At 49.9% G+C, this 13,389-nt stretch overlaps 2 protein-coding genes across 2 annotated transcripts; one reads left to right on the top strand and one right to left on the bottom strand.

The window, feature by feature from the left end:
• The first annotated feature begins 3,144 nt into the window (after positions 1-3,144).
• LOC109783981 (uncharacterized) lies at positions 3,145-6,781 on the top strand. The gene is made up of 2 exons (XM_020342591.4): positions 3,145-6,072; positions 6,167-6,781. Exons 1-2 carry the CDS (start codon positions 3,390-3,392, stop codon positions 6,616-6,618), a joined length of 3,135 nt encoding a protein of 1,044 aa, XP_020198180.1. The 5' UTR covers positions 3,145-3,389; the 3' UTR covers positions 6,619-6,781.
• Positions 6,741-11,577, bottom strand: LOC109783982 (hexokinase-5). Its single transcript, XM_020342593.4, has 9 exons — positions 11,046-11,577; positions 10,080-10,230; positions 9,810-9,992; positions 9,342-9,416; positions 9,014-9,169; positions 8,787-8,885; positions 8,581-8,711; positions 7,658-7,739; positions 6,741-7,582 (listed from the first exon to the last, which is right to left on the bottom strand). Exons 1-9 carry the CDS (start codon positions 11,342-11,344, stop codon positions 7,235-7,237), a joined length of 1,524 nt encoding a protein of 507 aa, XP_020198182.1. The 5' UTR covers positions 11,345-11,577; the 3' UTR covers positions 6,741-7,234.
• Positions 11,578-13,389: the final 1,812 nt, after the last annotated feature.

The raw sequence follows: 13,389 nt of genomic DNA, 5'->3' as shown, positions 1-13,389 counted from the left end.
TGCTACTTTTTCTGCTATTCCGCATGTGCGATGATAAATTCCGCACGAAGTCATATTGTAGACGTTCATTTTTCATTATGCATGTCATTATCGTCGTTATATCTAATCATGCATGATGAATTGTCTTCATGAGTTGAAGAGGATCTCCACAAGTACAACCCGCCATGTGCATTTGCATTCCAAAAGCAAATTACTTATATGCACATCTTCAGGGGGAGCCTTTTGCTACTTATGAATACAATACCTTTAACCTTTATAATTTCACATACTTTTATCCCCGTTGAGAACTTCAACCGGTTTGTCATCAATCACCAAAAAGGGGGAGATTGTAAGTGCATCTAGTGCCACCCCTAGTTGGTTTTGGAGTATTGATGACAAACCTGGTTGAGGGACTAATGTGTTTGTGAGAATTGCAGGATAACACAGGTAGTAGTCCCTCATTGATTCGGTTTACCTACCGGAGATGACCCCTAAAAATGTATGAAGACATTGAAGACAATAGTGGTATGTGAAGATATTCACATTGAAGACTATGACAAGAGAAGACATCACGTGAAGACTATGGAGCGCGAAGACTTAGTTGTTTCGTTGTTTCCTTTTCTTCTTTGTTGAGTCATAGGAACCACCGTACTGTTAAGTGGGGTCCCAGTGAACAAAGTCAGAGTGACTGAAGTGATGCTCAACCAAAATCCTATGTCTTCAAGTGAAGACAATGAGAGCAAATCTTATCCAGAGCTGGATGAGTCAGCTTTACTTGTAGCCCAAGTCAAGCTGCCGCGTGTGTTTGAAATCTGACCGTTGGAACACGTGTCAGTTCCTTAGTGACCCAGGGTCATTTCGGACAAATCAGGTCGGGTTGCCTAGTGGCTATAAATAACCCACCCCCTACACCATAAATTGGTGGCTGCTCAGAGTTAGTGCACGGCTTTTGTTTTGAGAGCAACCCACCTCCGAAGCTTTTGAGAGAGAGAAATCCTTGCGAGGACAAAGCCCAAACACCCAGAGCCAAAGAGTGCTAGGCATCACTGAAGTCTTTCTGTCCGCGTGACCTGAAGACTTGTTACACTTGAGGACTGTGAATCCTCCAGCCGGTTAGGCGTCGCGTTCTGAGCATCCAAGAGTCATTATGGATCGCCAGTGAACGAAGTCTGTGAAGGTTTGGAAGTCTACCTTGAAGACTTACCAGAGTGATTGGGCGAGGATTGGGTGTCCTTAGCTCAAGGGGAATAAGGTGAAGACACGGTCTTCTGAGTTAAATCTCAGCCTCGCTAACCAGACGTACAGTTGTCACAGCAACCGGAACTGGTCCAACAAATCCTTGTCCTCACCAAGCGACTGGTTCTATCTTCTCCCTCTCTTTATTTTTAGTTTGTCTTCGTGAAGTCATTGCCTGCCTGTGTTACCTGTTTGACTTCACTGTGTGACTTCAATTGTTGTTTGGCTTCATACTATATTCCATCCTGATCTTCACTACCTAGCTGGTATTAGTCTTCGTGCTTTCACTTCATTGTATACTTGACTATGGCTTGCTTAGTGTAGTCTACCTTCCGCTGCATATCAATAGGTTCATTTCTATTGATTGTCTTTGAAACTCTCATGTTTTGAAGACTTTGATAAAAATCGCCTATTCACCCCCCCCCCCCCCGCCCCCTCTAGTCGATAACTAGCACTTCCAGTTCATCGCCACCAACAAGCCCGAATATTCCTTCTTGCATGGTGCATTCTCTACTTCCATCTCCCGTTTCTCATTTTCAGCCCTCCACCCTAGTGGTTTCTTCTTACTAGGTGGTGCCGGATTTTGGAGTTGGACTCTAGCTATCATACCCTTCTCGGATGGCATCAAAACTTGTCGGACCTTGATCTCTTGTTTGACAGGGTTTAGTCCTTGCCATATTGGAAAATTCTTCAACTTGAGCCAACAGTGAAGTAGGCTAGATGTCCTCTTTTTTTTTCCTTTTACACCAAAGAAAACTGTTAATGCACATAGAAATGACAGCAAAAATTGCAATCTGATCAAGGGACTAGTTAACTTGCATGCTCTTAATATGGTATAGACGCTTGGATGACAATACTCAATTTGATGATAGCACAGTTGCCACTTATTGTCTCCTTCATAATTGTAGTCGACCGATGCTCAAGAGGCTTAGCAGTTCTATCAAACTCAAATATTTTGTTGAGGTGTAGTGATTGGCAATCCATTTTCAATATGCCTCCTCCCACTATTGATCGCCTACAATAGGATCTCATACAGTAATTCGCCATAAGAGGCACAATTGGATGTCCTCATTGTGGGCGTAATTGCCTAATCTTTATGCACTTCCTTTAGCACCACTGCTTGCAAATAGCAATATCCTCAAGTGGCATTGACAATGAAGTTGCATCAACATCGTTTTTCTAGGATATCATGATGGCGCAAGAATGATCTCTTCCATCATGTGCAAACAACTCGATACAAGTAGCATATGAGGAAGCATGTCACATTTTGGTGACATTTCAATTGGCATTGACGTGCACATACATTGTAGTTGACATTGACTTCACATATCCACAATTCTAAAAAAATGACATATGCATGCACATATGAATAGTCGAGTACGAATAGTCACTATTCGTACATTCACATATGCACATACACATTAATCATCCATGTCAAGATTCACATGTGAACCCTAGAAATGCAACATATAACACAAAACTCATCTACAAGATCAATTTGTGAAAAACAAAACTTGATGCGGTAGCAGTGGCGCGGTGGTACTCTCAGGAGGCGACACTCGGCTTCATTGAGGAGGGAGCGGCGACCGACGACGGGGGAGGAGCTCGGCTGATGACGAGGTGCGGCATAGAGTATGGAGGAGTCGAAGAAGGGGAGGTCAAAGGAGCATATGTGCATAGGCTCAAGACAGTTGGATATCGGCGGGCCCATTCTAAAATCTCGGCCAGCGATGCAGGGCGGGAAGACGAGGGGGCGCCGAGAAGGGTGGGGAAAGAGAGGCGTCCGCGGAGGTGGCCGGCGGCATGGTATGCTAACCATCTAGAACGCGTCCCCTTCAGTCCAATTAGTTTGATCCTGCCTAAACCCCACACTAACAACACATGTAGCAAACACGAATTAAACAACCAAGTAAGGAACAAAGATTGAAGCTTCCAAGCAAGCACCACCCGACAACCCCAACGAGCACAATATCCAACATGACACACATCAGAATGAAAAAGGAATTAAAAAGGACAAAAGAAAAGGGAAAAAACACCGGCCGCGGCCAGTTCCCACTACATAACGCGCCCACACGTTTCCACACCGGGGTCAGCGATGGCAGGCCGCTCCCGCCAACCAAACTGAACGCACGCCTCCGTCCTCCGGCGGCCGGAAACCAACCAGCGACCCGACCATGGCGTCGCCACGCCGCGCCTATCTCCCACTCCTCGCGCTCTGCCTCGTCCTGCACCTGCACCATGCCGCGGCGCAGCAGGCCGACGAGCGGCAGCTCCTGCTCGAGATCAAGCGCGCGTGGGGCGACCCGGCGGAGCTCGCGTCGTGGTCGGCGGCCACGGGCTCGCCCTGCGCCGGCTGGGCCCACGTCTCCTGCGACGGCGCCGGCCGGGTGACCTCCCTCGCCCTCCCGAACGTCACCGTCTCCGGCCCCGTCCCCGACGCCATCGGCCGGCTCGCCAGCCTCGCCACGCTCGACCTCAGCAACACCAGCGTCAGCGGCGGCTTCCCGGCGTTCCTCTACAACTGCACGGGCCTCACGCACCTCGACCTCTCGATGAACAGGCTCTCCGGCGACCTCCCCGCCGACATCGGCCGCCTCGGGGAGAACCTCACGTACCTGGCCCTGAACGGCAACGGTTTCACCGGCCAGGTGCCGCCCGCGCTGTCCAAGCTCAAGAACCTGACGGTCCTCGCTCTCGGCACCAACCAGCTCACCGGCACCATCCCGCCGGAGCTCGGGGAGCTGATCGGCCTCCAGACGCTCAAGCTCGAGCTCAACCCTTTCGTCCCCGGCAAGCTGCCGGAGTCGTTCAAGAACTTGACGAGGCTGGCCACTGTCTGGCTAGCCGGATGCAACCTCACCGGCGAGTTCCCGAGCTACCTCCCGGAGATGTCGGAGTTGGTGTGGCTTGACCTGTCGACGAACGCGTTCACCGGGAACATTCCACCGTCGATCTGGAACCTCACCAAGCTGCAGGTGTTGTACTTACACTATAACAAGCTCGCCGGTGACGTCGTCATCGACGGCGCCATCGGAGCGGCGGGTCTAATCGAGATCGACCTGTCCTACAACAAGCTGACCGGAGTGATCCCGGAAAGGTTCGGGACCTTGACGAAGCTCATCAAATTATGCTTGAGCGGCAACGGCTTCTCCGGCGAGATACCGGCGAGCCTCGCCCAGCTCCCGTCGCTGGTGTTCCTGTGGCTGTTTGAGAACAAACTCACGGGAGCGCTTCCGGCGGAGCTCGGGATGCACTCGCCGTTGCTGAGAGACATCCAGGTCGACGACAACGACCTCTCCGGGCCGATACCGGCGGGGGTCTGCAAGAACCGCGGGCTGTGGGTCATCACCGCCTCCGGCAACCGCCTGAACGGCTCGATCCCGGCCAGCCTCGCCAACTGCCCCGCGCTCATAAGCCTGCAGCTCCAAGACAACGAGCTTTCCGGCGAGGTGCCGGCCGCGCTCTGGACGGAGACGAAGCTGATGACTCTGCTTTTGCAGAACAATGGAGGGCTCACCGGTACCCTGCCAGAGACGCTGTTTTGGAACATGACGAGGCTCTACATCATGAACAACAAGTTCAGAGGCAGCCTTCCGTCGTCGGCGGCTAAGCTGCAGAAGTTCAACGCCGGGAACAACTCCTTCTCCGGCGAGATACCCGCGGGGCTCGCCGCCGGCATGCCGCTGCTGCAGGAGTTCATCCTGTCGTCCAACCAGCTGTCGGGCGCGATCCCGCCGAGCATCGCGTCGCTCGGTGGCCTCACGCAGATGAACTTCAGCAACAACCAGCTCACCGGCGAGATACCGGCGGGGTTGGGCTCCATGCCGGTGCTCACCCTGCTCGACCTCTCGTCCAACCAACTCTCCGGCAGCATCCCGCGAGCGCTGGGATCACTAAGGCTGAACCAGCTAAACCTGTCATCCAATAACCTCGCCGGCGAGGTCCCGGAGGCGCTCGCTGTCCCCGCCTACGACCGAAGCTTCCTGGGCAACCGCGCGCTCTGCACGGGCGCGGCGTCGTCGGGGAACCTCGCCGGCGTGAGCTCGTGCGCAGCCAGGTCATCCGACAAGGTATCACCAGGCCTTCGCACCGGCCTTGTCGCCGCCGCCGCCGCGCTACTCGTGGTCATCGCGGCGCTCGCCTTCTTCATCGTCCGCGACACCAAGAGGCGGAAGGGGCTCGCGGCGCCCGAAGAGGCCTGGAAGCTCACCCCTTTCCAGCCGCTGGACTTCGGCGAGGGCCCCGTGCTGCGCGGGCTCGCCGACGAGAACCTCATCGGCAAGGGCGGGTCGGGGCGGGTGTACCGCGTGGAGTGCCCCAGCCGGAGCGGCGCGAGCGGCGGCACGGTGGTGGCCGTGAAGCGCATCTGGACCGGCGGGAAGGTGGAGAGGAAGCTGGAGCGGGAGTTCGAGTCGGAGGTGGAGGTGCTCGGCCACGTCCGCCACACCAACATCGTCAAGCTCCTGTGCTGCCTCTCCCGCGCGGAGACCAAGCTCCTGGTCTACGAGTACATGGGCAACGGCAGCCTGGACAAGTGGCTGCACGGCCACAGGTGGCCGGCGCCGGCTGGGAGCTCGATGCCGGCGAGGGCGCCCTCGGTCAGGCGAGCGCCGCTGAACTGGGCGGCGAGGGTGAGGGTGGCCGTGGGCGCGGCGCGGGGGCTGAGCTACATGCACCACGAGTGCTCCCCGCCGGTGGTGCACCGGGACGTCAAGTGCAGCAACATCCTGCTCGACGCGGAGCTCAACGCCAAGGTCGCCGACTTCGGGCTCGCCCGGATGCTCGTCGAGGCCGCCGGCACGACGCCCACTGACACCATGTCTGCCGTCGCCGGAACCTTCGGCTACATGGCTCCCGGTACGCGCCGATCACCTCACCTTGATGGTAATCCTCAAGGACGAAATTTCTTGCAGCTCAGTGGCTCATATTGTTCGCCGTGGTATGATTGCAGAGTGCGCGTACACGAGGAAGGCGAACGAGAAGGTGGACGTGTACAGCTTCGGGGTGGTGCTGCTGGAGCTGGCCACCGGCAGGGAGGCCGGCAACGGCGGGGAGCACTGCTCGCTGGCGGAGTGGGCGTGGCGGCACCTGCAGTCGGGGAAGAGCATCGCCGACGCGGCGGACGAGTGCATCGGCGACGCCAGGCAAAGTGACGACTTTGAGGTCGTGTTCAAGCTCGGCATCATCTGCACCGGCGCCCAGCCGTCGACGCGGCCGACCATGAAGGACGTGCTGCAGATACTGCTGCGGTGCGAGCAGGCGCACCGGAAAACCGTCGACGAGAAGACGGCCGTCTCCGAGTACGACGCCGCCCCGCTGCTGCCAGCAGTGAGAGGGGGCAGTCGCCGGAAACAACTCTCCGACGCCGCTGACGGCAAGGGTAGCTTCGACGATGTCGTCTGACAAAATATAGTTGTAAGGTACAGTAGTACTGTAACTAGCAAGACTGTGGAGTTTCATAGCAGAGCAGAGCAGATGACAATGGTGGATTTTTGTACACTGTGTGCCAGCCTTGAGATGAGCAGTTGGATCAAATTCAGACAATGCTAGTATTATTCTGAAGACAGAGATGAGCATTCAGACATACATATATGTATATACTGGAGAAACCAGGCAACATAAAAAGATGGTTAAATTGGATGATGTCGATCCCCATCTTTATTGGGAGGAGAAAATACAAAAAAAAGATTAACAAAATGTTATGGATTACAAAACACCACCAGACAAAGGGGAAAAAGAATCGGCAGAACAGGAATGGCATTGTCCAAACCTCCATCTCCATATGTTGCTGCCACTGAAACTTTTATGCCATTAGATAAACCTCCAAGCTCTTTGGCGCTATGCTAGCTACATCCCGCTGCAGACGCACCGGAGAGTGTCCGCAGAATAGCCGAAGAAGGTAAAATTCCACCACCAGGCGATTAGGAACGTTCGAAGGGAAAAGAAAAAGAAAAAAAGGAAGAGAAGAGATTGCTACACTCGGGGTTCAATCCATCCACCGGGCTCGTTACCAAGAAGACTAGTAGATATCAGCGTACTGGGAGTGCGAGGCGGCGAGGAGAGCAGCTCCAATGCCAGAGCCGTCATTGGCCAGCTTGGCAACCAGCGAAGAAGAGGCCTCGTCCCCGAGGAGATCTGAAAGAGTCGCCTCTAAGCAGCTGCTGAACTTCTTGTAATGTTCATAGAGCCCACCGTCCAAGGCAACCACGGTCCTTGGCATCGGGCTGCCGTCCCTTGGCACCTTGTCCCGGCCTAGCTTCTTCAGGATGCCATATATGCCAGCAGCGGCCAAGCGTGCGCCGCGCTCTGCAACGATGTCACATATGTGACGAGTAATGTATCTTACTTCCAGGGAAGTATCCGCAACCTAAACATGAGATCAGCATGTTAATCAATGGTCACCGAACAACTTTTGTATCCACTTAGGTTGAAACAGTCATACCCCAACGATATCCTTTAGCTTACTTCCCAGAATTTTAAGGTCATGTGATGCATCGTGGTGCATGGCAGACATATCTGGGGTCCTGCAACATAATATTTAGAACAAGAATACAGCAGAAAAGTTTCTACAAATAGATAGTACTCTTTATCGTAATTGGGTAAATATTCATCAGGAACTATCACCGATCAGTGGTGTTAATGGCAATGGAAGCTTCATCGGGTATCAAGAATGGTGTGCTACTCAGTGCATCCATCTATTAGTGACCTATATAATCTATTTACCCCCAAGTAAATACTTTATTAGTTCTAACAAGGAGAAGGTGAAAATTACTCATTAGGCCACTACTCAGACTTTATGATACAAAAACGAAAAACAAAACAAACATAAGTTTGGCTTTGGTTTCGAATTCTCTTATAATATTATAAGGTGTGACGAAACAAACTCTTATCTAACTAGACAATTGCACAGGCAATCCATCTTATTATTCTAATACGATTCAAAGCTTTGAATTGAACACAGCCGTGACAAAACGGAGCATTGACCAGAAGAAAAGTATTTTTATCACCGGCAATGATCAATCAGCATTAAGTTTAGAATATTTGTCACTTCACATGGATTACTCGAATGAAGTACATGTATAGCTTCAAAGGCACGCAACTTCCCAAATTTTGTAAACTGTGGGCCTTACATGGACTAGTCAACACATGTAACAATATTTAGAAGAGACACTGCTTCCTTGTGCATTTAACTATTATTGTCAACAGCTCAATATTAGCATGGAAAATGACCCCAACCAAGGCACTTATCTTTTTTTTTATTAAAAAAAATTCTTGATATGTGTTTAGCTAACAAAATAAATAACAGTTTTTCCCATGTCAAGAAGCAAGCATGAAAAGCTCAGGGAACAATGGATCAAGTATTACCTAAGTACGAATGGCATTTCTAGCTTAGCTGGAACAACATCCCCAAACAATGCAGCATCATGAGCCAGTTTCAGTAAGATTCTTCGCACAATCTCTCCAAGATACATGCCGGAAATCAACTTTTCATATATCTATCATACAAAATATATTAGTACAGTTCAGCACAAAAACGTGAATGAAATTGAAAGCACCATCGAGATAAACACCTGTTCTCCAGGGTTCAAACTTTCGAAGTCCAATGCTTTGTCGTATTCTGAAAGTGGAAGCTTGTCCGATTTAAAGCTTCCCCATTCCGTGTTGATTACCTAGAGAATACCAAATAATTCTATGGTTAAAAATACAAATTTTAAGAGAGACTAATACAACACAGCAGTGAACATACAATGTTTCATGGGGCTTTTTACTTTAAGCATAAGGAATTTCAAACACTAACCATATTTCCGGATTTCGGCAGTAGTCCAGTCCACTTAGGAATTGCATTAGCATGCTCAACATATGCTGCGTTTGTACCAGTGCCCAATATTATGGCAGCAACCACATCATTATCCATATATCTCCCGCCAGCCAATGTGCCGACTGTGTCATTAACCTACCAAAACATCAACACTCAGCCTGAGAATACAAGTTTTTGGACACACGGCCATGTTTGTTCGCATTCCATTAAGAGAGAAAATATTAACAAATAACCGAAGTAGCATCAGAATACACAGAAATTAGCATTGTCTTATATACAAGAGTCAACCATAGATATGGTGTATTACCAGTGCTGAAACTTTCATATCCAGCCCCTGCCTCTCCATGGCCTTGCTCAACTCAGCCACAACATCCTCACCAACCTGATTAAGGAGTAACCAAAGAACACTTCAAAATCAAGGCAATTGCGGTTATTATGGAAAGATCGACAATTGGCTCAGATACCATATACTATTTGTACTTCAACACTTAAATTCTGATTGGCATATGAAACTTATGATACCACTTAAGATCGACAATTGGCTTCGATACCATATACTATTTGTACTTCAACACTTAAGTTCTGATTGACAAAAAGGAAGAACAAAACCACTATAACTTCAACACTTAAGTTCTGATTGGCATACGAAATCAAGGTTTACCACCAGAAACTTGCCAAGGGAATCAATGGATATATAAGAAAATCCAGTGGAACTTATGCTAACTAATGTGCTAGGAACTGCTCAACAAATGGTGTGTAGTGTTTTGAATTTTACCGCGCCGTTGATTGAAAATCCCTTTGTCCACTTGATGAGTGTTCCTGATGATATTGATAATTGGTTTACCGGAAAGGAAAAGGTGAAACCCAGCTCTCTCTGCCTCCCCACTGGGAGGTGGAACTCGTCACCTTCAGTTTCAACAAATTTGGCCAATACAGAAGCAATGAAATCAAATAGTTCCTGTAATAATAATTCAAGTTAAATTAGCAAACATGCATGTAAATTTGCGACTCCAGGGAGCTTGAAAACTGAATACCAGGTACTCACCAAGGAAGTTCCGACCATGAGGTGTGGTGGAATAGAGACTTCCTGATACTGTTGCTTGGCAACACGTTTCTCCCTTCCTCCAAGTTGGACTCGCAGAACACGGAAGTTGGTACCTCCAAGATCCAATGCATAAAACAAGCCATGTTCGTCTCTGCAGAAATAGCACCCAAATGATTAAACAATAAAGTTATACAAGTCTAGGAAAAATGTCCTGTTTTTCAGAGAATTGCATGTAATAGCTAGACAGATTACAATTTGTCTTTGAGAAACTAAGCATAACAGATTATACTTGGAGAGGATGAGTTCTACTGGTGGATATAATTGAACAAAGAAATTGGTGAAACAAACCAATCACATAAGAACTTGTGTACAGATTTCACATAATTGGGCATATGGGAGTAATCCTGAGTGAACCATCCCTGCCATAATCGGTTAGTACATCCCACAGATGGCCTATTGAGAAATGAACATCCACACCAACTCATGGAAATCTCATGTGGTGGCATGCTGATTGATCAAAAAAGAAAAAAAATCCTAAATCACCAAAATTCAGACGGCCATACGATCAGCAAACAGGGGATGCGCCAGAGCGAGATCGGTCAATTCGTATATTATGAGATAATAAAAGGATGGCATCCTTGCCCATGATGATTCACCGAGAACGAACCAATGGAAGGTCACCTAAGAGGCGATGGTGATTTCGGCCTGAATCGCCACAAGGCGCGATCTTGGCACACTAAGATCCGCACATTTCACCGTACGGCCAGCCATATGCCTAATCAAGAGCAGGAGAGGATAATTGCCGTCGCGTACGCGGCCAAGGAAAGCGCAATTCATCGACAGGCAACTTTCCCGGCAGCAGACGGCGCCCTCCGGATCACGAGGCCCACAAGTCAACCCGACAACTAAAGGCTAAGGATCGGACGGGATCGGGTCAGATCGGGAATGGGGGGCGGTCTCCCTTACCCGGTGGGGAGGTTGTCGACGTAGCTGATGAGCATCTTGAGCTGGGAGTGGCTGTCCCCGCGCAGGCCGCGCTCCATCTCGACGACGAGCGCGTCGGAGATGCCCCGCAGCAGGGCCGTGGGCGTGGCGAGCGTGCGCTCGACGTCCTCGATGACGGCCGCCACCTTCTTCTTGCGCTCGGCCTCGGCCGCGCCGAGCAGCTCCGCGTCCCTGCGGCGGCGGCGCCGGCTGAGCACGACCGCCGTGCCCACCGCCGCGCACACCACCACCGCCGTCCCCACCGCCGCCGCCTTCCCCATCTTCGCGCCTGGATCCGCCGCCCCGAGCGTCTGAGCACCGACTCCGCTCTGGATCCGGGGGCCTGTGAAGGAGGAGGGATCGCTGTGGTTCGTTCCCCGGGCGCGGGCGGAGGAGAGAAAGAGAGGGGGGAGGGGAGCCACTGGCCGGGCGTTTTAACCGCTGCCACTTTTTAACCGCCCCTTCCGTCCGTCGTCCCCCCGCTTGGCTCGGCCCCGCGGCATTTATGATCCACCTATCATGGCCCGGACGGCCGGGATCCGTTCTCCCCGCCACGTGGACGGCCGGGATGGGGGCGTCGGGAGGGAAGCGGATCTGGGTATTCCTTTTTGGATTACCCAACGGATTTACCTGGATATACATCGCGGTGAAAAGGATCCTTTCCTGTCAGGCCGTTGACTTGTGGCGGGGGCCCGCGTGTCGGTGGGTGCTGTTTGGGCTGTGGGGAAGGCTTGGGAGGAAAGTCAGATGCGTAGAGAGAGGGTAAAAAAGGATTGGGAAATACGGCTCACGTGGACCGGCGGGGCCCACCGGGAGTTCGGTGACGGGAGGGCGATGTCATCCATGGTGTGGCCATGTGGGGGAGGGGTGGTGCCAGTAGGCCATAGGGTCAACCGCCACCAACCGTTCCGCTGCGGGGCGGGGGCAAGGCGGAGCAGCTACGCCTCGGCGTTCGTTCGTTCGTTCGGCTCGACCACGACGACGACAGCGCAGCCGCCGCCGACGTACTGCCGGCGACTTTTTGCCGAGCCCACGCGCGACGCGAGTTGAACGGAACATCGTACCGTGTCGTGTCATATCAACCTATGCGATCCACGGACATTTTATACACTCAACGCACGCAGGCGATCTCGACCTCTATCTATGAGCACCTTCGAGTTGGCACATTATCCCGATTTTGACAAACCCATCACGGGCGTCTCCCGTAGTCGTCTTCTTTCACTGAATGGGCATCGTCGAAAAGTCCGAAATAAATCCAGTAAAACGCGGTCACCAATGTCAAGTTTACGACTTAAACCCTGGGCTGGTTTCACCATAAAGTCTGAAATAACCACCTGCGCTATGCTCAGTTCGTGCAGTACCACCTATTTAAAAAGGCTTGCATGAGTTGTGATGATCGTCGTAATACTTTCGTACATGAGTCATGGTGATCGTTATAATAAATCCCTTATAACAGCATGCTGATTTTATTTGTTTTCACATGATAATTTTGGACGGTTGCTAGAAAATACTAAAATTTTAACATTAGATTCTATAACATTTCCTTATAATAAATCGTCCATGTGACGATCGCACCTGAAAAATGATTTAGCACAGTCGTGAGGGGCAGCTCTATGTCTCACTTACAGCGAGACTTAGTGTGCTCTCTCGTCAGGCGCCTCCCTAGATGTGCCAAACCAGGCGCGTGGGAGGCCACGACCTCCTTTTTTTTATATGTTTTTTGCTTTTTCCTTATCTTTCGTTTATACTTTCAAATATTTTAGGTAAATATGTTACAAAAAAACAGTTTACTAACCAAGCGTTTGAAAAAAAAAAGTTTACAAACAAAATGTTTCTCATCTACTTCCTCCGTTCCTAAATATAAGTCTTTTTAGACATTTCAAATGGACTACAACATACGGATGTATGTAGACATATTTTAGAGTGTAGATTTACTCATTTTGCTCCATATGTACTCACTTGTTGAAATCTCTACAAAAGCTTATATTTGGGAACGGAGGGAGTATATGAAAAATGTATGCAAAAAATACAATGTGTATCAAAAAAATTGAACATGTATTTAAAAAATATTAATTAAGAATTTGAAAATGTTAAACAAGTAAATGAAAAATGTTAAGCATTTTAAAGATATTAAATATGTACAGGAAAAATGTTGACCATGTATTAAAAAAGAGGTCAAACTTGTATTTGGAAATATTTGATTAAGCATTTGAACATGTTAAAATGTGAAAAGAACAAAATGTTGATCATGTATTCCAAAAATGTTAATCATGTTTTTGAAAATGTTAATCAAGCATTTCAATTTTTTATCTATATACAAAAAATG

Source organism: Aegilops tauschii, chromosome 1, assembly GCF_002575655.3.
Source record: "Aegilops tauschii subsp. strangulata cultivar AL8/78 chromosome 1, Aet v6.0, whole genome shotgun sequence".
NCBI lineage: Eukaryota > Viridiplantae > Streptophyta > Magnoliopsida > Poales > Poaceae > Aegilops > Aegilops tauschii.
Note: the sequence above shows the minus strand (reverse complement) of the source record. Positions and strands in the feature narration are given on the sequence as shown.

What these genes read in the sequence shown, in the direction of transcription:
- LOC109783981 (XM_020342591.4), top strand. Translation starts at nt 3,390, where the DNA reads ATGGCGTCGCCACGCCGCGCCTATCTCCCACTCCTCGCGCTCTGCCTC. An exon ending in CTTCGGCTACATGGCTCCCG is followed by an intron (nt 6,073 to 6,166) that starts GTACGCGCCGAT and finishes GTATGATTGCAG; the next exon opens with AGTGCGCGTACACGAGGAAG.
- LOC109783982 (XM_020342593.4), bottom strand. Translation starts at nt 11,344, where the DNA reads ATGGGGAAGGCGGCGGCGGTGGGGACGGCGGTGGTGGTGTGCGCGGCG. An exon ending in GTCGACAACCTCCCCACCGG is followed by an intron (nt 10,231 to 11,045) that starts GTAAGGGAGACC and finishes CTATTTCTGCAG; the next exon opens with AGACGAACATGGCTTGTTTT. An exon ending in GTTTGAACCCTGGAGAACAG is followed by an intron (nt 8,712 to 8,786) that starts GTGTTTATCTCG and finishes TTTGTATGATAG; the next exon opens with ATATATGAAAAGTTGATTTC.